The following is a 20405-nucleotide window of genomic DNA, read 5'->3' as shown; positions in this document are numbered from 1 at the left end:
ATTCGTATCCCATCCGATGATAAGACGCTTAGTCGAACAGACCGAAGCCCATGTCCTCATCGGACTCCTCAGCCTCCTCAGCGGGAGCAGCGGCGGCGGGAGCGTCACCAGCAGCAGGGGCGGCGGCGGCGGCAGGAGCAGCAGCGGCGTACGCATCGGGGTTAGCGATGCGGTCCTTGAGGTCCTCAATCTCGGGCCACGAGTAGTCGGTCTCGACAGCGACGGCAAGAACCTTCTTGTAGCCGTTGATGAGGGAGTGCATGGCGGCGGGGAGAGTGGGGTAGTTGGCGGCCAGAGAGATAGCGGTGATGGTCTGGATAGCCGAGGTGAAGGTCTTGAGCAGCTGCTCGTCGCTGATGTCGAGGACATCGGCGCTGAAGCACTGGCCGCCATCGTAGACCTGCTGAATGGTCATACCGTAGGTGAAGGGAGAGATGTTCAGCAGGTTGAGCAGGGAGGCCTCGGAGGCACCGACCTTGCTGCCGGCCTCAATGAGCTTGAGGTCGGAAACAATTTCAATGGTACCACGAGCAATCTTGGTGGGGACACCAAGGGCCTGGAAGAACGAGGTCTTACCGGGCTCCATACCGGTGTTACCGGCGGGAACCCAGACGTCACCGGGAGCATAGGCACCGGCACGGGCGGGGGCAGCGACACGGTTGGCAAGGATCTTCTCCTTGATAGCCGACAAGTCACCGTTGGTGAAGATGAAACCAACGTTACCTGTAAGGAAGATGTTATGTTAGCTCAATGCTCAATTGATTTCCAGTGAAGACTTGTAAAAATCGAGCCGGAGAACTCACCCTTGACGTGGGGCATCAGGCGCTCGAACTCAGGGTTCTCAGTGATGAAACCCTTGAGAGCACGGCGAACCATGGTGTTCTTTCCCATCAGGACGACACCCTCTCCACGGAGGGAGATACGGATCTCGTGCATCTGCTGGGAAGAGACATTGTCGACACCGACAATGAAGACGGTGCGGTACTCATCGAGAAGGGCCTTGAGCTTATCGAAGTAAGCGGCCTTGGTAGCGGATCTGCCCCCCATTTCTTCTTGTTGTAATGAAGATAGGTTGTTTAAGGGTGTTTGGTGGTGGTTTGGAGAAAGAGTTCGCGGGTGCGGAATTGTGGGAAATTCTTTTTTCGGTTCGCTAGTGGGTCACGTGATATACGTGGTGAGTAAGCGATTGAGAGCTTGAGGTCGAATTGCCTCAAGTTGTTGAGCTCTTTTTGAATTACTTTCCAGGTAATTCAACTTTCTTGACCCATTTTCCTTTTCCAATTGGATCGGGTCTACCTCTCATTGAGGTTGGTGCACTTCTCATCGGCCTTCCACGGTGTTGAAATTTTTGCCGAGTCCATTCAAAGAGTTTGTCATGGCCAGCTTTCAACACCCTTTTCAGTGTCTGCAGTATGTCAATCGACTGGCAGATGGCCAGCAAGATGTACTGGTTGCCTCAGCAGGTCGACACCTCTACACCTATGATGCAGCGACTGGCCAGCGCCTCGATGTATGGCCCCAGGACGTAGACACCTCGGAGTCTGCTGGTGCAGATTCTACAGAGGCCCAGGCACACCTGGAAAAGGAACAAAATCCCTCTTCGGTTTCTAAGGAACAGGCTGAGCAGCAGCCGGCACCAAAGAAGGGCTCAAAAGACAAGGGCCCAGCTTGGTCCAATATTCCCCTCGTGGTTGTTTCTCTCGACGGCAAATATGTAGCAGCCGTCACCGCTGAGGACAAGTGTATTCGGGTCTTCACCTTGAGTGAAGAAGGCAAGCTGCAAGAGCTCAGTTCTCGGTAAGTGATATAAACATACCTCCAGTATCATACAGATACTAATCTGGTTGCAGAACAATGCCAAAGCGTCCAAGTGCTTTGACACTGAACCCCGATGGCCAAACTCTCCTGTGCGGTGACAAGTTTGGAGATGCCTATTCTTTACCTTTGATTCCCGGAGATTATGTGAAGCGTGCCGAGGTGCAACATTACAAGCCCTTGGGGCCAGCTGCGACATCGCTCACCGTGCACACCAAGCGCAACCTGTTGTCCTTGGAACAGCAGCGGCAACAGCTGTCAGCCGAAAAAAAGGCTGCCGCTGGGGAGAAGGAGGCTCTTAACTTCGAGCATCAGCTTATTATCGGCCATGTTTCGGTCCTTCTAGATTTGATCTCCGCATCGGTGTCTGGAGAATCTCCTGACAGTCGCGCACGAAGCTACATCCTCACTGCAGATCGTGATGAGCACATTCGTGTCTCACGCGGGCTCCCTCAAGCACACGTCATTGAGCAGTACTGCTTGGGGCATACCTCTTTTGTTAGCAAGCTCTGCATTCCTTCGTGGGCACCCAAGGTGCTTGTCTCCGGTGGCGGTGATGGTTACTTGATTGTGTGGAACTGGACAGAAGGGCAGATTATGCAAAAGATTTCGCTGGATGAGGTTGTGCAAACCCAGGACGTCATTGTTCGGGGAATTTGGGAAGTGTCTCTCCAACAACCTGCCGGTCCTGTAAATGCAATCCTGGTTGGGTTGGAAGGGTACGTATTATTCTACGCCGGTGAAAGAACCCAGCTAATTCCACAATCAGGCTCTCACAGCTTCTCTCCTTCACTCTTGAGGATGATCACACCCTCAAGTTTCAGGGTACCATTCAGCTTTCCGGAAATGTCTTCGATGTGACTGGCATTCCTTCGAAGAACACCGTTGCCGTCTGCGTGGATACGATCCGGGAGCCTAACTCGACAAATATGTGGAAGTCAAGCCCCGGAACACCGCAAACTCTTATTGAAACTTTCCAAGTCAGCTCCTCCGAAGGCAGTCTTAGCTGGAGCCCGGCAGACGATTCAATGGTGACTGAAATCAATTTGGCGGGCACAACTGACCTTCCAGTGAACCTGGAGCCGAATCAGAAGAAAGTATTCGATGATTCCTTGTACACCCTGGTAAATCTTCGGAAGATGAAGTTTTATGATTGAGCCACGTCGTCCTTGAAATGTACGAATATATCCCAATGAGCTTCAACCGCCACATCTGAGAGCGAATGAATACGATGACTACATATATTATGAACCTGGCTTTCCATTTGGGTGAACCTCAACAACATTGAATAAAAGATAATATTATGCATATTGGAGACGAGCTGCTAAAATGGTGGCTAAAGAGGATACGAGGACTGATTCGGGGTCCCCGATAACGAATTCAGGTGGTTGAGATGTAGATCAGCGGGACAACCTTGTTTCATTGCTTAATCTCGGAGGAACGTGCTAGACGAGTCATGTATCGAAGTAGGGCAAAAACTACGAGAATATGTGACTGCAGGAGCGCCGATCTCCATAAGCTTTGGCTAACACGTACCATTTGCCACATCCGGCAGTCGTACCAACCCCGCGGGATCTTTGGGTGGGGAATGATATGCGCCTGCACCACGTCGAACTGATTGCCCAAAACTGACTTATAAACGTCAGCCCCTCTTTGATCTCCCTCCCTCAAATCCACATAGACTACAGTGACTGAACGCATCGACTGCTTTTTTCGGTAAGCCTGCGCAACGCTTCCCATTCACGATATCTCCAATGGTGTATCGTGGTAAGCCAAGCAGTGCCTGTGAGCGCTGTCGCACTCGTCGCTTGAAGGTAAGTTCCAGTCCATGTGGGGAGGGGGATGGGAGAATGATGTCTTGACCATTTCCCCAGTGCGATCGAGGGTCCCCAGCATGCACCCAGTGTATGCGGGCCAAGGTTGACTGCCCTGGGTATCGAAATCTAGTCGACTTAGGCTTCCGTGACCAAAGCGAGGAAGTAATCCGCAAGTCTCAACGCCTCACACGCAAGCACACAGTGCCCAGTGTTACCAGCACTGCTGCATCAGCCGATGATGAAAGTGGCGTACCTTGGCCTCGACGCAGCCCTGCTTACCCAATGCAGGAGCTAGCAAAGGGCTATGTCTTTTCTAATTACATGGCCGGAGGACCACGTGGGGGCCATATGCCATATTTGGTGCCTCTGATCAATGACCCGCGAAATTCGGCGGTTAATGCTGCCCTAAATGCCGTTGGGCTGGCTGCCTTATCCAACATTCGTCTGGCCCCACAGATGATGTTGAAAGCGAGGCGCGAATATACCACCGCCTTATCACAGACTAATCATGCCCTGAAAGATTCTGTCATGTCAACGAGAGATGACATCTTGGCAGCAGTGGTATTACTGGGCATGTTTGAAGTGAGTGAATCCGGCAGACGATCTGCTACTCTTTTATTTTGGTTTCTAATCGTACCGAGGTGATGACCTGCACCGACGACTTATTTATCGACCGCTGGATGAAGCATATGGAAGGTGCTGCAAAGCTGATCGAGTTTCGGGGCCCGGAACAACTGACTCGACGGGAGGGGTTGGATATGTTCACCCAGTTACGTACACAGATTGTAAGTCATCCCTAGGGCCTGATGGCATAATGTAAATGCAAGGAACAGGCGGTGGGGAACAGACAGACCATTGGTCCAAGAGAGAGATTGTACTAACCCTGATTTGCTCAGACCGTCAGCAAAATTTACCAAGAAAAGTACAGCTCGCCAATAATTGCCCAGCTCACGGAGGATGCAAAGCAATACCGGAACCCTCAGGACCAAATCCAGGATGAATTAGGGCTTTTGGTTATCCGGCTCAGCAATTTCTGCGCATCCCTGAAGAACAAAAGCATCACGGAACCTAGCGAGATCCTCCGTACCGCCTTGACCATCGATGCGGAACTTATGTCACTGTTTATCAATGTTCCCCATCCATGGAATTACAAAACTGTCAAGATTCCAATGTTTGATGGGGAACCACTCACCAAAGCTGTTTGGGGGGACAGTTACCACGTATACCACAGTCTGACCGCAAGCAGCATCTGGAACAATTACCGATCCGCCCGAATTATCATTCATGAACTGATTATTGACACCGTGAATGACCTCGAGTCCTCGGGGTACGATGAGAATGGTCGTCAACAACGGTCCAACTTGGCCGGTCAAAGTCGTCAGATCGCGCACCAACTCGTGGAAGACATCTGTGCCAGCGTTCCATTCCATCTTGGTGCAGGCATTGAGGACAGCTATGAATTTGAAGATTCCAGTCCAGCAGCCAGGGACGTAGCAGATCTCTCGACTTGGGATCTCTGGCCTGAATTGCTTCCAGTCACGCCATCATCATTGTCATCGATGGAATCTACGGGAGCGTCATTCTCTAGTACAAGTCCTCTGCAAAACTCCTTTACGATATGCCCGACGAGCCCCAGCTCAGGATCCGGTTGGAAGTCCCCTTCTAGTCCTTTTGAGGCAACAGGGGCAGGAGGTGTCACCCTGGTCTGGCCGCTGTTGATTGCCGCAAACTCAGGCCTTGCGTCGAACGATCTTCGTAAATGGATAGTTCTCTGCCTCGATAAGATTGGACATTCTATGGGCATCAACCAAGCGCTGGCTATGGCCCAGCTGTTGCGAAAGGGGATGCATTCGCGAGCCTGGTTATCACCCGAGCAAGGGTCTCCGAGCTCTGATAATCAGAGAAAACATTCATCCGTCGAAGTCTAAACCTAGTTCTGGTGAAAGAGAGAACGAGAATATCGATGTTTTAGTTTGGACTATCGTGAAATGTCGTACAATAAATAGCAAGTCTATAATCGCAACCCAAAAGTTCCGTTCGCTCATCATAAATAACCATTCAGAATCTTTGAAAGCAAAAACAAAAAGAATCAGATAGTCTAGTCAGGGGTTGATTTCGAGTCACCCTTCTTTGTGCTAGACTCGAGTGTTTTGGCGGCACGTCCATGGGCGGAGTCGCAAGCCCTCAGTCTTTGCAATTAATAACCTTTCACTGCATATTCTTGAACATAAGCATGTTGAGCCCCAGCCTGAGCATATGGGAAATTATCGTATGGAGAACTGGCAGCACCAGCATGACGGCCATTGCCGGCCTCCATAGCGAGATCATGTGCATCTTGTGAAATGACGCCACCTCCAACAGCAGGATCGATACTGGAACGGGGTGTAATCAAGCCCAGAATCGTGTACATGCAGACCACAATAAACTCCTCAATCGTAGCCATGCCGAGCTGGACCGCGGCGTCGCCATCAATCAGCGAGAACTTGGGGTTGTTGCCGAATTCGGTGATCAGACTGTAGACCAGGCGGACGGCAATCAAAGGCAAAGCCACGAAGATGCCGAGGAAGAGGCGCTTCTGACTGGACGCCATCCTGCTCAGGTCTCGCACCGTGATGACCCAGAAGAGGCAGGCTGCGACGTAGATCACTAGGAAAAGTATCATGGCAACGCGGGTCTTGGTTTTGCCGCCGGAGTGCTCGGAGACGTTGGATGAGGCTTGGTCTGTGCCGCCACTGATGGCCAGGATCAGGGCAATGAGGGCCGGTATTTGGATGAGCTGGATGATCTTGCTGCGGTGGGAAGTGGCGGTTGCTTTTTTGGTGTAGATTGAAAAGCTATAAAAGAGAAACGGTCAGGAGATCTTCCTTTTTTGAATTGACCGAACTGGAATAAACTCACAGTTTACCAATGATCCCGGGGCAAGCAGCTAAACCTTGCATCATAAGATTTTTGCTGGAGTTTGGATCCGAGGGGACACGTTCGGATGTCTCATCGATACTATAGACCGATTAGCGCCGGGCCTTCTTGCATTTGGGGATAAAGTTGAACGAACATTCTTTTCAGGAGGCCCAAGGTGGAGAGAAGCAGAGGAGAAAGGCCGACTGATTGAAGAATGGTAGCCCACTCCTTATCGTTGACATTGTCGGGATGCTTGCTGCTAAGAATCTCCATGATGGAGCCGCCGATCCGAATGCCACCGAATATGCAGAGATAGATCCATCCCAGCTGCCTGTGGAACCCATGGCGAAAAACCACAAAAATTGCAAGTAGTGCTATTGGGATGTATACTACCAACTCGGCAATTGCAATGCCCTCTGCAGTGACGGCGCCCATTGTTGATTTCGTTGATTTGAGAAATGAGTCGAGATTTAGGAAGAATAAGGTTAATGTTTGTATGAAGGTTGTCTTGCTGGGTCTTGAGTGATCTGGATCTTATTGGAATTATGTTGACTTGTAACGACGAGGAAGCCTTATATTTATATCTCACGGCTGCAGAATTTTCTCATTTCGTGAAGTGACTGATAAGGCAAGGGAAACGCAACAACTCTCAGCCCTCCAAACGCCTCAATCCTAAGTTAAGCTCACTGCATTCCGAAGTTAGAGAGGATCGCAAGTAAGGTTAATGGAGCTCTGTAGGGCCCCGATTCCCGCGCCGATTATAGTCTAGCGTGTCACTTAAATTTTCAGGTCGAGGTATATACCAAATACCGGAAAGGGTCGCTGATAATTACGTTCTCGATTGACGAATGGCCATCTTCGGTCTGAACGGACGGGGACGAGGCGGTGGCGTGGATGTTGATTGGGCAGTCAAGTGGGTCCCATGAGATGTCCCAAAAGGGAAAGTGTTTCGATGTTTGGCAGATACGATCGGCCCGCAGAACTGGAGCATCTGGTGCTTTTTGGTTGAGGCGAGTCTCTTATTTTTGGCTGCGCCTTGCCAATGTCAAGCGAATCCACGCAATTGGTACTGTTCTCGGTGTCTAATGACCCTTGCCTGGCCCGTTGCGGTGAGAACAAGTCATGCCGATCATAGAACACAACGTGCTGATGCTTCCAAGGTTCGATGAGTATACCTCTTATAGCAAGACCTGTAGGTTGTAAGCAGTTCAAATGCAGAAGAGAGACGATATATAAGTTAGTGCAGTGGTACGGTGAAAGGGCGTCTCATCACACACTCCCGTTTCATTCTCGTTATTCAGGTTTCAAAATAGATCTTCAAGGCAGGGCAAGATGATCAATTTGACCTCTTTTATTTTCTTTTTTTCTCTCGGCCAGACGTATGCAGCCACTGACCCTGGTTACGACTGTCGACCTGGTCAAAATTGCTGGCCATCTATGCGCGAATGGCAACAATTCAACACCAGTATCGATGGGCATCTTTATGAAACCGTTCCAATTGCCGCTCCCTGTTATAAAAACTCCCCTTACTATGATGAAGCTGCCTGCAAGGTCATCGAAGACTACTACGGTGGTAGTGTCCTTCGTGGTGAGCATTTTGGACAAACCTACTGGTTAAACTGGGAGACCTGTCATAATTCTGGCTGTACGCTTCTCGAGACCAACCCGCAAGAGACTATGTACCCTAAATGCTCCCTTGGGAGACTGGCGTCTTACTATGTTGACGTTCGCAACTCGTCCCATATCTCTGCCGCACTTCGATTTGCGAAAACCCACAACATTCGCATCAGTATAAAGAACACGGGTCATGATTTTTATGGACGATCATCGGTGCCAAACACTCTTGCCATTTGGACTCACAATCTCAACACACTCAAGCTTTACTCCAATTTCACCGCCAACAATTGTCCTTCAGCGAATGGGCAGAATGTTGGAGAACTTGGAGCCGGTGTCATCGCCGGTGATGCCTACCGTTTCTTCAACGGTCATGGCATGGATATCACCGGAGGTTATGAGCAATCTGTCGGCCTCGCCGGTGGGTTTGGTCAGGGAGGAGGTATCGGATCCTTTACAACAACCTACGGCTTGATGGCCGACAATGCGGTTGAATTCGAAGTGGTGACTGCCGACGGAGAATTGCGCATTATCAACCAGTGCAATGATCCAGAGCTTTTCTGGGCCATGCGTGGCGGAGGAGGCGGCACCTTTGCCGTCCTCACCAAGTATCGCGTCCAAACGTATCCTTCGCTGCCGATTCATACCTACACTTTTAGTGCCAATTTCACAGGCGCCGATTACAACTCCAATGCGACAAAAAATGTCGCTCTCCGCGAGATCATGACCGCCCATGCAGAGAACCAAATCGACTGGTCGGCCCAGCTGGTGACAGGGCAGATTGACTACTTTCCCGAGCGATTCTCTATCGGCCTCGTCTTGCCCTACGGCGACGACGGCTCCAAGTTGAAATCCGCCACCGCATCTTTTGCCAAATTCTTGAACAACCGAACCGACCTCTCCGTTTCTGAAAATGGCTACAACACCTACACCAATTATGCAGGCTATCTGTCCGTCGCTGCCGCCGTTGCCAAGGTCACGGAGCCGTCTGGCATTTTCTCTCTATTGGGCTCCCGACTCATTCCTCGCAAAGTCTTCACTGCCCCTGACAGTATTGATGAGTTGGTTGATGGTATTTTGCAGGGCATTGCAACGTCGAGAAGTCTTCTCAATCTGACGGGAGCCCAAATTGTCCCAGAAACACCCGTCACCAATCTCGATAGCAACCAAGCATCCTCCGTCAATCCAGCCTGGCGCGATGCCCTCTGGCATGTGATTCATGTTGGAGAATGGTTGGAACCACTGGAGGACGACGTACTGCAGAAGGTCGCTGATGGATTCCTAAAATTGTTGGATCCCCTGAAGAAATTGAGCCCTGGCGGTGGAGCGTACCTCAACGAAGCGCACTATTTGGAGCCAGAATGGCAGCAAACCTACTTTGGCTCACACTATGCCAAACTTCTGGAGGTGAAGAGTCAGTACGACCCTACTCACATCTTTGATTGTTACAAGTGTGTTGGATGGAGAGGCGAGGAAGAGTGAGTCTTTCCCCGGTGCTGCTTAATATGTTTTCAGAGACTGACATGATTTTAGTCCGTTTTACTCTTGCTGGCAGTAAAGAGAAGAAAATGCCGATTCTTCATAGTATAGACTTGATTATTCGTGGAACGTGGTTTAAGGTTATTAGGGTTGGGATCGATGGGGCTTTTGCAACGACATCAAGAGTTCATAACATTTTATGAGGCATTCTACCGGCTCAATATAGAAGAAATAAGAGACGTCTAAATTAAATCGTATGAAACACCATACAAATAGAAAGTCGTAGAGAGAATTTCACCTGGGTGCAAGATAGACAGCAAAGAAGCGGCGGGGAAGATCCGAGGTACAGTCCTCACAAGGTCCTTTGGTGGGGAACGGATCAACCCAATGTTGGCCCGTGGCACCCCGAGAAATTCCACCACTTCCCCTCCTCAGACTTGCATTTAAACCAGCAATCATGCAAGAACAATTCGAGCCTTTGAAGAACGACCTGCTGCTGAGGGCTGCACGGGGTAAGTGCTTCAAGTCTATCTCGAGCAATTTCCGCTGACAATCGCAGGTGAGAAGGTGGAGCGTCCCCCGATTTGGGTTATGCGACAGGGTAAGTTCAACTCTACATTTCTCGACTTACAATTCCGTGTTTGAGTGTCTGACCTCCGTGAAACAGCTGGTCGCTACCTTCCCGAGTACCACGAAGCCAAAGGCGGCCGTGACTTCTTCGAATGCTGCCGCTCGCCCGAGATCGCGTCGACTTTGACTCTTCAGCCCATTGACCGATACGATGGCCTCATCGATGCAGCCATCATCTTCTCCGATATCCTGGTCATCCCGCAGGCCATGGGAATGAAGGTGGAAATGGTGGATAAGAAGGGCCCGCATTTCCCCGAGCCGCTTCAGTCGCCGACGGACGGACAGTACGAGAAGGTGATGGCGAAGGATGTGGACGTGAAGGCAGAGCTGGACTACGTATACAAGGCTATTTCGCTCACACGCTTCAAGCTCAAAGGCCGCGTTCCGCTCATTGGTTTCTGTGGTGCGCCGTGGACGCTGCTGTGCTACATGGTCGAGGGCGGTGGCAGCAAGCTCTTCGTCCAGTCCAAGACCTGGGTTTACAAGTACGCGAAGGAGTCTCAGGCACTGCTTCAGAAGATTGCCGAGATCTGTGTGGAATACCTGGCACTCCAGGTTGCCGCCGGTGCCCAGCTGGTGCAAGTCTTCGACTCGTGGGCCGGTGAGCTGTCGCCTGCTACGTTCGCCTCGCACTCGCTCCCGTACCTGCGTCACATTTCCACCAACCTGCCCAAGCGATTGAAGGAGATGGGCCTGGAGCCCGTCCCCATGACTGTCTTTGCCAAGGGTGCATGGTACGCTCTGGATGACCTTTGCGAGTCGGGCTATAACGTTGTGGGTCTGGATTGGCTGCATGACCCCGCCGAGGCGATGCGTATTGCCAACGGCCGGGTGACAATTCAGGGCAATGCCGACCCCGGCATGCTCTATGGAGGCCGTCCTGCTATCACTGCCACCGTGGAGAAGATGGTCGAGGGCTTCAAGAAGGGCAAGCAGGGTTGGATTTGCAACTTGGGACACGGTACGTGCATACCGTCACCTCTCTACCTTTTCACACTGACTCAAAAAATAGGCGTCACTCCGTTCGTGGACCCGGAACATCTCAAGTTCTTCTTTGAGGAGATTCACCGTCTCACGGTATAGTCAGTACCTTCGCCTAACAGAAAATGACTCTTGGCCAAGAGCCCAAAAGTTATGACGATACACGAGATAATCAGCAATTGAGAAATGAACATGAATCGGGTGGAATATGAAGCACCCTTCAGCATTGTTTGGGCTATTATATGCAAATTTTCTATGGACTTAGACGGCGATGTCCTCGTTCCTGTACGGCGTCACAATCAGCACGGCTCAAAGAAGATCCCAGCAAGACCGGGCAGCACAGATGCCACTTGCTGTCAAAGAAATCAAAAACAAGCATGACCTACCAAAGCTCCGGCTTCTCCTTCATAAACTTGGCCATCAGGTCCTTGCACTCCTGGTTATCCACCACGACAACCTCCTTGCCGCGGTTTTTGAGGAGCTCCTCTCCACCCATAAAGTTCTCGTTCTCGCCAATGACCACACGGTTCACCTTGTAGAGAATGCAGGCGCCGGTGCACATATCACAGGGCGACAGAGTGGTATACATAGTGGCGCCCTCGTAGGCGGAGGCGGGGAGACGACCGGAGTTTTCGAGAGCGGACATCTCGGCCTGGTATATGGTTAGTCGCGTTGCTAATATAATACCCAATATGACCACTGACGTGCAGCACAGGGCTACCCTTCTGCACGCGCATGTTATGGCCTCGGCCCAGGATCTTGCCGTCCTTGGACACCAGACAGGCGCCAATCGGAACTCCCCCCTCGGCGTAACCCTGCTTTGCTTCCTCCACAGCTGCGATGAATCCGGGTTCCTGGCTCATGATGAAATTGAGGGTCAATTAAGGTGTTTAACAGGTGGGAGATGATTTCTACAATGTACGAATGAGGGGAACCGGGTCCATTATCAATGCCTTATCGACGTCGGCGAGTCCCGCTCGACGATTGCAGAACTTTTCCGCTTATCGATAAGAAGCTGTGGCGGAGAGCGTGGCGGAAAAGGAAAACTCATTCCTTTTCCAGTAATCCTTTAAGACCAAACGATACGTCCGTACTGGGAGGCGATCAAATCAAACCCAATCATACTTCGACTCAACCTTGGGACACCGCCTTACAGAACCTGCATCTGAATAAGCAGAATCAATCAATGATCGCTGATCGCCCTTACTCATCAATACAAGACAAGACCCCTTTCGTTACAGGATTTACACCCGTGTGGTACATGGAAGCGCGGAGAAAATCATCGAAGGCCGCAGAATCCCGTGGAATCGACGCTCGGGCCAAACTTCACGCCGAATGAGGCAGAGAAAGCGCCAGAAGGTGAAGCCACGAGGGTAAAAGCAGGCCTCTTTGACCCTTTCTTTGTATAGAATTAGTAAAAAAGCGAGTTGGCTCAAAGAGAGGAATCCCGAATGTTCGGGTAATTTATCGTGACGGGTCCCGTACAGTACCTGGAAAAAAGTTACTCAGCCTTCTCGGCTCGTCTTATCCTAAGATATTCAACCTTTCACACCCATCCAACCCCACCACTTTGGGCATCTTCTTCTACTTCGCCCTTCTCGTCGCTTCTTTTTGTTCTCTTAATCTTCCACGTTCTTTTGCCTCGTCGCAATGGTCAAGGAGACCAAGTACTACGACCTCTTGGGGGTAAGTTTGGGCAATTCTCCAGAGATCCCAGGATAGGAGCATCCGAGCATCAACTAACATTTCGCTTCTTCGCTTTGTATAGGTTCCCCCCACGGCTAGTGAGGCCCAGCTGAAGTCTGCTTATAAGAAGGGTGCCCTTCGATACCACCCTGGTACGTCCCCAATGCTAAACTCGCCGCTACTCCCGGGATTTTTGCTGACTTCAACTCGCTTTGTATAGACAAGAACGCCGACAACCCCGAGGCCGCCGAGAAGTTCAAGGAGCTGTCGCACGCCTACGAGATCCTGTCCGATGACCAGAAGCGTGGCATCTACGACCAATATGGTGAGGAGGGCCTGGAGGGCGGCGCCGGTGGTGGTGGCATGAACGCCGAGGACCTCTTCTCGCAGTTCTTCGGCGGCGGCGGTGGTGGCTTCGGCGGCATGTTCGGTGGCGGAATGCGCGATACCGGCCCCAAGAAGGCCCGTACTATCCACCATGTGCACAAGGTTAACCTGGAGGACATCTACCGCGGCAAGGTGTCGAAATTGGCGCTCCAGAAGTCCGTTATCTGCCCTGGCTGTGATGGCCGCGGTGGTAAGGAGGGCGCTGTCAAGGAGTGCACAGGCTGCAACGGTAGCGGTATGAAGACCATGATGCGCCAGATGGGTCCCATGATCCAGCGCTTCCAGACCGTCTGCCCCGACTGTAACGGTGAGGGCGAGATCATCCGCGACAAGGACCGCTGCAAGAAGTGCGGCGGTAAGAAGACCATCGTGGAGCGCAAGGTGCTGCACGTTCACGTCGACAAGGGTGTGCGCGACGGCCACAAGATTGAGTTCCGCGGCGAGGGTGACCAGATGCCCGGTGTTATGCCCGGAGATGTTGTCTTCGAGATCGAGCAGAAGCCCCACCCCCGTTTCCAGCGCAAGGGCGACGACCTGTTCTACCAGGCCGAGATCGACCTGCTCACCGCGCTTGGCGGTGGTACCATCCACATTGAGCACCTCGACGACCGATGGATGACCGTCAACATTGCCGCCGGCGAGGTCATTGTTCCCGGTATGTTTCATTCCATCTCCTATAAATCGCTGAGAATGGCTTTTACTGACTTTTTTTTTTCTCTTTCAGATGCCATCAAGGTTATCCCGGGCCAGGGTATGCCCTCGTTCCGCCACCACGATCACGGCAACCTCTACATCAAGTTCGACGTCAAGTTCCCCAAGAAGGATGAGCTTCAAAACCTCGAGCTCCTCGAGAAGGTTCTCCCGCCCCGCATCCAGCAGCACCAGCCCCCGCCCGATGCCATGGTCGAGGACTTCGAGCTGGAGGACCCTGATGCCAGCGAGGGTTCGCAGGCCCGCGCCCACGGCGCCGGCTCCGCCATGGATGAGGACGACGATGACGTTCCCGCGGGTGCTGAGCGCGTGCAGTGCGCCTCTCAGTAAGCGCGAGAGCACAATAGACACCGTGAGGGAAAGGCCCGGAGTGCCGGGGCCGCTGATGAAACTTCGCTTATGATACCATGTGAAGGGGGCCAGCCGGCATGACGGGAACGAAGTTCTGTTTCTTTTCTGGTCCTGTGAAACACTTGCTTTGCGATGGCGTTCGCTCGAAGTATTAGGAAGGTTCATATCTTCTCGATTCTTTCCGTTTCTTTTTACCCCCTGTAACTCCCTTTTTTTCACCTGACGCTTCAGCTCACTGTTCTCATGCGTTTTCCAAATTATATTTGATTTTCGCTTTGGGAATCTGGGTGACGGCAGGAGTTGCGATGAAGAGAAGCCGTGATGAAACGATGAGCTCACGATGCAGCCCTGCGAGGGAATCAAAAAGAATCGATCCGTTCTCTCCGTCAATGGGACGGAGGATCGTGGGGTGATCATGATGGGTTTCTTTTTTTTCTGCTTTTTTTTTCTAGCCTGCACTGATGACGACTCTGGATAGACATTGCGTGATTTTTCGTTTGAATGCATTCTTCATTGGCATAACCGATCTTCTGAGACCGTACTTGTAGGTTGTAGGATATGTAAGAACTTGGAAATGTATAATATCGGCAAGATGCTTTATACTGGATGCGGAGTACCTTGTGGGACATACCCAAGGTGTTCATCCCGCTCCACCTCTCCGGCTAGGGACAGACTACATAAACTGCCGCTGTTGGCTAGGTTCATTCTGGCTGTGCAATTCCCAGACGACTATTGATCGACACCGGGGCATGGGATGCCTCGGGTCTAATCTGGCTAACGGGGTTGACAAGTACAGAACTAATTGATTTCCCGAGCCGTTGGAACCTGTCCATGAGTCAGTAGCAGTCAATCTTCCCTACAGTAGTAGAATCTAGTGCGGAGCTAAAATATGTTCTTATGTACTGTACTAAATCCATGCCATTGAGAGGTAGATATACTATGTACTTCATTTCAAGACGGCTATCATCGGGAAGATTCTCGTCCATCGCATTCGCTCATACCCACGCACGCCAAGCATCGCAGCATCAGGTTCGAGACCAGCAGAACGTCAACAGACGACTTTCTACATGCGGAGCCTCGTAGATAAAGCTGTGGTGTAACGCTGTCGGAGCTTAGGAGATATTATGACGACACGGAGGGACGATGATTGGGTTCCCCACCAAGCATGTTGTACCTGCCCTGCATATGCACCTTGATCGGAGCACACTACGTCTGACATCATGAGCTCATAGAACTGAGGAGAGCGAACGGTTCTCTTCCCCTGCATTCTGATCCGGGGAGCGCATCAAGCGGCTGTAATAGCATCAGGCTACACCACAGAGAAAGGTGGTATGTAGTTGCAACATGATACGAACGGGGTTGTCGGGGATCAGCTCAGATTACCCGCGTGACTTGCGCCAAAGACCCCTGAAAAAGAAAAGACAATTGCGTCGCGGGATGATCAATTGGGCCACGTGAATGGCAGCCCGGATATACTGGGGATGTCTATACGTTATGGCCGTAGGTACCCGATATACTCACCCACGCGTGACAGTTCGATGCAGAATTATACGTTACTAAGAAAAGCGGCCTTCTCGAAAGAACGGTGGACCGACTCGGGGCTAAGCTGATAGGTACTGGCCCACTCCGAGTCCGAGTTTACAGTACATAGGGTTATGGGCCGTGATAAGCTCCATGACGTGATTTGGATCTGGATGGCGTGAACTGAGGACGTGCATGCAAGAAACGCCCCATATGCAACGTCCGTTGCTTAGGAACCATCGGATTCGGAGCATGGCTCTGTCAGAAACGAGAATGTGCACTCCGTACGGAGTTAACAGACGCGCCGATCGGAGTTCCGAGAAAGGACAGTAGGCCCGATCGCGCAGGTCGATTCTTCATGTACAGTACTGTAGAGAACGGGGTAGGGACCAACCCTAACAATCTAACAAATAGAGTAGGGAGCAAGGCACAGAGCTTCTGCCAAGCGCGGACCAGGTTGGAGAGGGCTTGGGAGCCCACACAAACTGGAGACGCGGCAACTCACCCAAGACCCCCAGTGGTGGATGGTGCTCCGGAATGGGAAACATACTGCCGTCCGAGGTCCACCGAGCAGGATTGAGGAGGCAAAACTCTGTGGTGGGTAAGTGAGAGTCGAGGGGGTTCCATAGGCCAAGGTACAAGACGAAACGTGGAACAGGGCGAATTTTGCTAAGGTCTGTCACCATCGGGGCGGTTGATTTCACCATCAGGAAGGAACATGATTGGAGGAGCGGGGATAAAAGTGGAGCGCGGCCGATCGTTTGCACCCGCGTGGATGCGATGATTCGTCATGCCCCGGGCTTGGCGCTGGCTTATGTCATTTTCAATGCCTGCTTTTCTCCCGATGCACGAGTTGCACGAGCTTGGCCATCGCCTCAATGGGTTAGAAAGTTGCCGTAGTCAAGGGAAATCGACACGGTGTAACTGAACTGGGGGCCCGAGGGTATTCCTGAACCCATACAACGCTCTTGTCTGATTCGAATGCCGTAAAATTAACTCCGCCTAGCGCTCCGTCATCATCCAGACCGTCTGAAGAACCGAGTGGACCCGGGCCTTCTACAGTACCTGGAAGTGCGATCATCGGTGAGACACCAGATGTATCCGTTTCATTTTTATGCCTTGCTCTGTCCACGTCGAACTTTCCTTTTCTTAAACCTTCCGTGTGATCCCTGCTCAGTGTCCTGTGCGTTCGAAGTTAAGTGAAATCTGGGGAGATTGATATTACGCCGTATCCTCCCGGATCACGCACGCCTTTCACTCCCCCTTTTACTTCTATTTTCCTTTGGCCGGCATCATGGGCCGTGTGTACTGAGTTTCTTCGACTCTGATATCTGTGGATCTTCGCCACGTTTTGGATACCCGTTGACCCTCAAAATTTGGGTCTTGACCTGTTGCCTTTCGATAGTTGGCACTCGACTTCTTCAGACACTTCCCGTGCCTGATCATGGCTGGAGATAAGGTCTCCAAGGTTGGCAATGCCATTGCCAAAGGCCTTGGTGTCAAGGTTGCATACAGAGATCCTCTGGGCGCCACCGCCGACCCTGTCACTCGGGGCGAATCGGCTTTCTCCGTTGGCACCGTCGACACCTACTCTTACAACGAGCCCGAACCGACGAGCATCGAATGGATCCGTGAGACCGCTCCGTCCGGCCGTCAATTAATCAACTACCTCATCAGTCTGTTCCCTTTCCTGAACTGGATTGGCCGATATAACTTGCAATGGCTCTTCGGCGACCTGGTTGCGGGCATCACCGTCGGTGCCGTCGTCGTGCCCCAGGGTATGGCCTATGCCAGGCTGGCTGAGCTGCCCGTGCAGTACGGTCTCTACTCGTCCTTTATGGGTGTCTTGGTTTACTGGTTCTTTGCTACCTCCAAGGACATTACCATCGGGGTGAGCTTTGCCCCATCAATCGAGCTTTTGTGGAAGGATGTGCTAACTGTTTTGTGCAGCCCGTGGCTGTGATGTCGACCTTGACTGGTTCAATCGTCCTGCAGGTCCAAGAGCAGTATCCCGATACCCCCGGCCATGTTATTGCGTCCTGCCTCGCAGTCATCTTGGGTGGTATCGTCACTACGATGGGCCTGCTCCGACTGGGTTTCATCGTCGATTTCATCCCGCTGCCCGCTATATCTGCCTTCATGACCGGCTCTGCCATCAACATCTGTTCCGGCCAGGTTTCTACCATGCTGGGTGAAACAGCCAAATTCTCTACTCGTGGTGCGACTTACAAGGTCATTATCAATACTCTGAAGTACCTGCCTTCCTCGTCTATCGATGCGGCAATGGGTGTCACGGCCTGTGCGATGTTGTATATTATCCGTTTCAGCTGCACCTATGCCGCGAAGAAGCAACCGCACCGCGCCAAGATCTGGTTCTTTGCCTCGACCCTGCGCACCGTTTTCGTCATTCTGTTCTACACCATGGTCAGTGCGGCCGTCAATCTGCACCGAAAGGATAACCCGTTGTTCTCTCTGCTGGGAACCGTGCCTCGAGGATTCCAGGCGGCCGCCGTGCCGACTATGGATCCCAACATCATCAAGGCTTTCCTCGGTCAACTGCCAGCTGCCGTCATCGTTCTTCTGATCGAGCACATTGCCATTTCCAAGTCCTTTGGTCGTGTGAACAACTACACCATCGATCCTTCCCAGGAATTCGTTGGTATCGGTGTGACCAATCTGCTCGGTCCCTTCCTCGGTGGTTACCCGGCGACTGGATCTTTCTCGCGTACTGCCATCAAGTCCAAGGCTGGCGTGCGAACTCCTCTGGGAGGTTGTATCACCGCGGTTGTGGTGCTGTTAGCCATCTACGCCCTGCCCGCCCTGTTCTTCTACATTCCTCAGGCCTCTCTCTCTGGTGTCATCATCCACGCTGTAGGTGATTTGATTACCCCTCCCAACACCGTGTACCAGTTCTGGCGAGTTTCTCCCTTCGATGCCATGATATTCTTCATCGGTGTCGTTGTTACCGTCTTTTCTTCTATCGAGGACGGCATCTACTGCACAATCTGTGTGTCCGTGGCAGTTCTGCTCTTCCGTGTGGCCAAGGCCCGCGGTCAGTTCCTCGGCCGTGTTACCATCCACTCGGTGGTGGGAGACCACCTCCTGGACGGCGATGGAAAGTACGGGTCTCCCGGAAACCACAAGGATCCCTCTCAGCACGAGGACCACGCCCACCGGTCCATCTTCGTGCCAATCAACCACACCGATGGTTCCAATCCCGACATTGAAGTTGAGCAACCTCTTCCCGGTATCTTCATCTACCGCTTCTCTGAGGGCTTCAACTATCCCAATGCCAATCACTACACCGACTTTCTGGTGCAGACCATCTTCCGGTCCACTCGCCGTACCAACCCTCACGCGTTCAAGAGACCTGGTGACCGCCCTTGGAACGACGCTGGTGTCAAGGGCGAGGATGAGACCCAAGACGACCGCCCGCTGCTGCAGGCCGTCATTCTTGACTTCTCCTCCGTCAACAACGTGGACGTTACATCGATCCAGAACCTGATCGACGTGCGGAACCAGCTGGACCTGTACGCCTCGCCTCGGTCAGTGCAGTGGCACTTTGCCCACATCAACAACCGCTGGACGAAGCGTGGTCTGGCGGCCGCCGGATTCGGATACCCAACGCCCACCTCCAGCGATGGCTTCCACCGCTGGAAGCCGATCTTCAGCGTGGCCGAGATCGAAGGCAGCTCCTCCGCCGCGGCCCTCGCCGAGATGCTCAACAACCAGCGCGAGCAGGGCCTGCACCACCACGATCCCCCCAAGGATCTGGAGAGCGGCATTAAGACCACCGACTCCTCCTCCACAGAACACGAGACACACGGTGTCGAGACCGCCTCGTCCGAGGAGAGCGACTACATTCGCAAGAATAAGCTGTCTCGTGACCTGACAGACAGCAAGGCATACCGCAGCCGACGCAAGGTGGCACTCGTGCAGGGCATGAACCGGCCGTTCTTCCACATCGATCTGACGAGCGCGCTGCAAAGTGCAGTGGCCAACTCGTCCGACGAGATCCCGCACATGTGAAGCATTTTTTTCTCTAGCATATGCATACGTTTCCATCCATTGTGGACCTTCCCCGGTGTGGAGGCCACTTGATATGACCTGATATGACCTGTTAATATTTTGCCGATCTCTTCCCATTTGTTTTCGGGAAGTTTTATCACGTATCTCTCTCTTTGGCGTCCTGTGCTTCGGGCTACTGGCCTGTTTGAATTCTTACTAGGGATACCCTCAAAGCTATATAGATCGCATTGACTCATTTTCCAACCATACTGATTTCGAACCATACTGATTCCGTATTCTTTTCAAATCCGTAGAAACCTGAGTGAATCTAGTTATTTACCGCCGTGATACTCCAGACAAAGCCTAGTGTAGTGTAGCCCTGGTATTGATAGTGACAGTGAAGCATAAAATACAGTAAAGTCGTCCATCTGCACAATCTACACAACAAAGTCATGCCACGCCCTCCATCCAAAACCCAGAGCCCACTAAAGACCAAAACCCATACCA

General features: G+C 52.0%; 9 protein-coding genes across 9 annotated transcripts; 6 read left to right on the top strand and 3 right to left on the bottom strand.

The window, feature by feature from the left end:
- Positions 1–28: 28 nt before the first annotated feature.
- N7498_001424 (60S ribosomal protein uL10) lies at positions 29–1047 on the bottom strand (the record flags this gene model as incomplete). The annotated part of the gene is made up of 2 exons (XM_058448487.1): positions 29–723; positions 804–1047. The coding sequence occupies 2 exons, from the start codon at positions 1045–1047 to the stop codon at positions 29–31; spliced, it is 939 nt and encodes a 312-aa protein (XP_058313898.1).
- Positions 1048–1375: 328 nt separating this feature from the next.
- On the top strand, positions 1376–2972 carry trm82 (putative tRNA methyltransferase; the record flags this gene model as incomplete). The annotated part of the gene is made up of 3 exons (XM_058448486.1): positions 1376–1797; positions 1851–2534; positions 2585–2972. The coding sequence occupies 3 exons, from the start codon at positions 1376–1378 to the stop codon at positions 2970–2972; spliced, it is 1494 nt and encodes a 497-aa protein (XP_058313897.1).
- Positions 2973–3569: 597 nt separating this feature from the next.
- On the top strand, positions 3570–5560 carry N7498_001422 (Zn(II)2Cys6 transcription factor domain-containing protein; the record flags this gene model as incomplete). The annotated part of the gene is made up of 4 exons (XM_058448485.1): positions 3570–3629; positions 3690–4214; positions 4274–4417; positions 4529–5560. 4 exons carry the CDS (start codon positions 3570–3572, stop codon positions 5558–5560), a joined length of 1761 nt encoding a protein of 586 aa, XP_058313896.1.
- Positions 5561–5829: 269 nt separating this feature from the next.
- Positions 5830–6965, bottom strand: N7498_001421 (uncharacterized protein; the record flags this gene model as incomplete). Its single annotated transcript, XM_058448484.1, has 3 exons — positions 5830–6466; positions 6531–6629; positions 6685–6965. 3 exons carry the CDS (start codon positions 6963–6965, stop codon positions 5830–5832), a joined length of 1017 nt encoding a protein of 338 aa, XP_058313895.1.
- An 897-nt stretch (positions 6966–7862) lies between these two features.
- Positions 7863–9626, top strand: N7498_001420 (FAD-binding oxidoreductase; the record flags this gene model as incomplete). The annotated part of the gene is made up of 1 exon (XM_058448483.1): positions 7863–9626. The coding sequence occupies one exon, from the start codon at positions 7863–7865 to the stop codon at positions 9624–9626; it is 1764 nt and encodes a 587-aa protein (XP_058313894.1).
- A 417-nt stretch (positions 9627–10043) lies between these two features.
- Positions 10044–11354, top strand: N7498_001419 (uroporphyrinogen decarboxylase HEM12). Its single transcript, XM_058448482.1, has 4 exons — positions 10044–10135; positions 10183–10224; positions 10291–11214; positions 11266–11354. The coding sequence occupies exons 1-4, from the start codon at positions 10081–10083 to the stop codon at positions 11334–11336; spliced, it is 1092 nt and encodes a 363-aa protein (XP_058313893.1). The 5' UTR covers positions 10044–10080; the 3' UTR covers positions 11337–11354.
- Positions 11355–11406: 52 nt separating this feature from the next.
- On the bottom strand, positions 11407–12187 carry N7498_001418 (cytosine deaminase). Its single transcript, XM_058448481.1, has 3 exons — positions 11939–12187; positions 11621–11886; positions 11407–11517 (listed from the first exon to the last, which is right to left on the bottom strand). The coding sequence occupies exons 1-3, from the start codon at positions 12095–12097 to the stop codon at positions 11496–11498; spliced, it is 447 nt and encodes a 148-aa protein (XP_058313892.1). The 5' UTR covers positions 12098–12187; the 3' UTR covers positions 11407–11495.
- A 463-nt stretch (positions 12188–12650) lies between these two features.
- On the top strand, positions 12651–14348 carry N7498_001417 (type I HSP40 co-chaperone YDJ1; the record flags this gene model as incomplete). Its single annotated transcript, XM_058448480.1, has 4 exons — positions 12651–12920; positions 13003–13072; positions 13141–13962; positions 14032–14348. Exons 1-4 carry the CDS (start codon positions 12885–12887, stop codon positions 14346–14348), a joined length of 1245 nt encoding a protein of 414 aa, XP_058313891.1. The 5' UTR covers positions 12651–12884.
- A 2986-nt stretch (positions 14349–17334) lies between these two features.
- Positions 17335–19919, top strand: N7498_001416 (SLC26/SulP family anion transporter; the record flags this gene model as incomplete). Its single annotated transcript, XM_058448479.1, has 2 exons — positions 17335–17781; positions 17841–19919. The coding sequence occupies 2 exons, from the start codon at positions 17335–17337 to the stop codon at positions 19917–19919; spliced, it is 2526 nt and encodes an 841-aa protein (XP_058313890.1).
- Positions 19920–20405: the final 486 nt, after the last annotated feature.

Source organism: Penicillium cinerascens, assembly GCF_028974065.1.
Source record: "Penicillium cinerascens strain IBT 15544 chromosome Unknown contig_16_segment0_segment0, whole genome shotgun sequence".
Lineage (NCBI taxonomy): Eukaryota > Fungi > Ascomycota > Eurotiomycetes > Eurotiales > Aspergillaceae > Penicillium > Penicillium cinerascens.
Note: the sequence above shows the minus strand (reverse complement) of the source record. Positions and strands in the feature narration are given on the sequence as shown.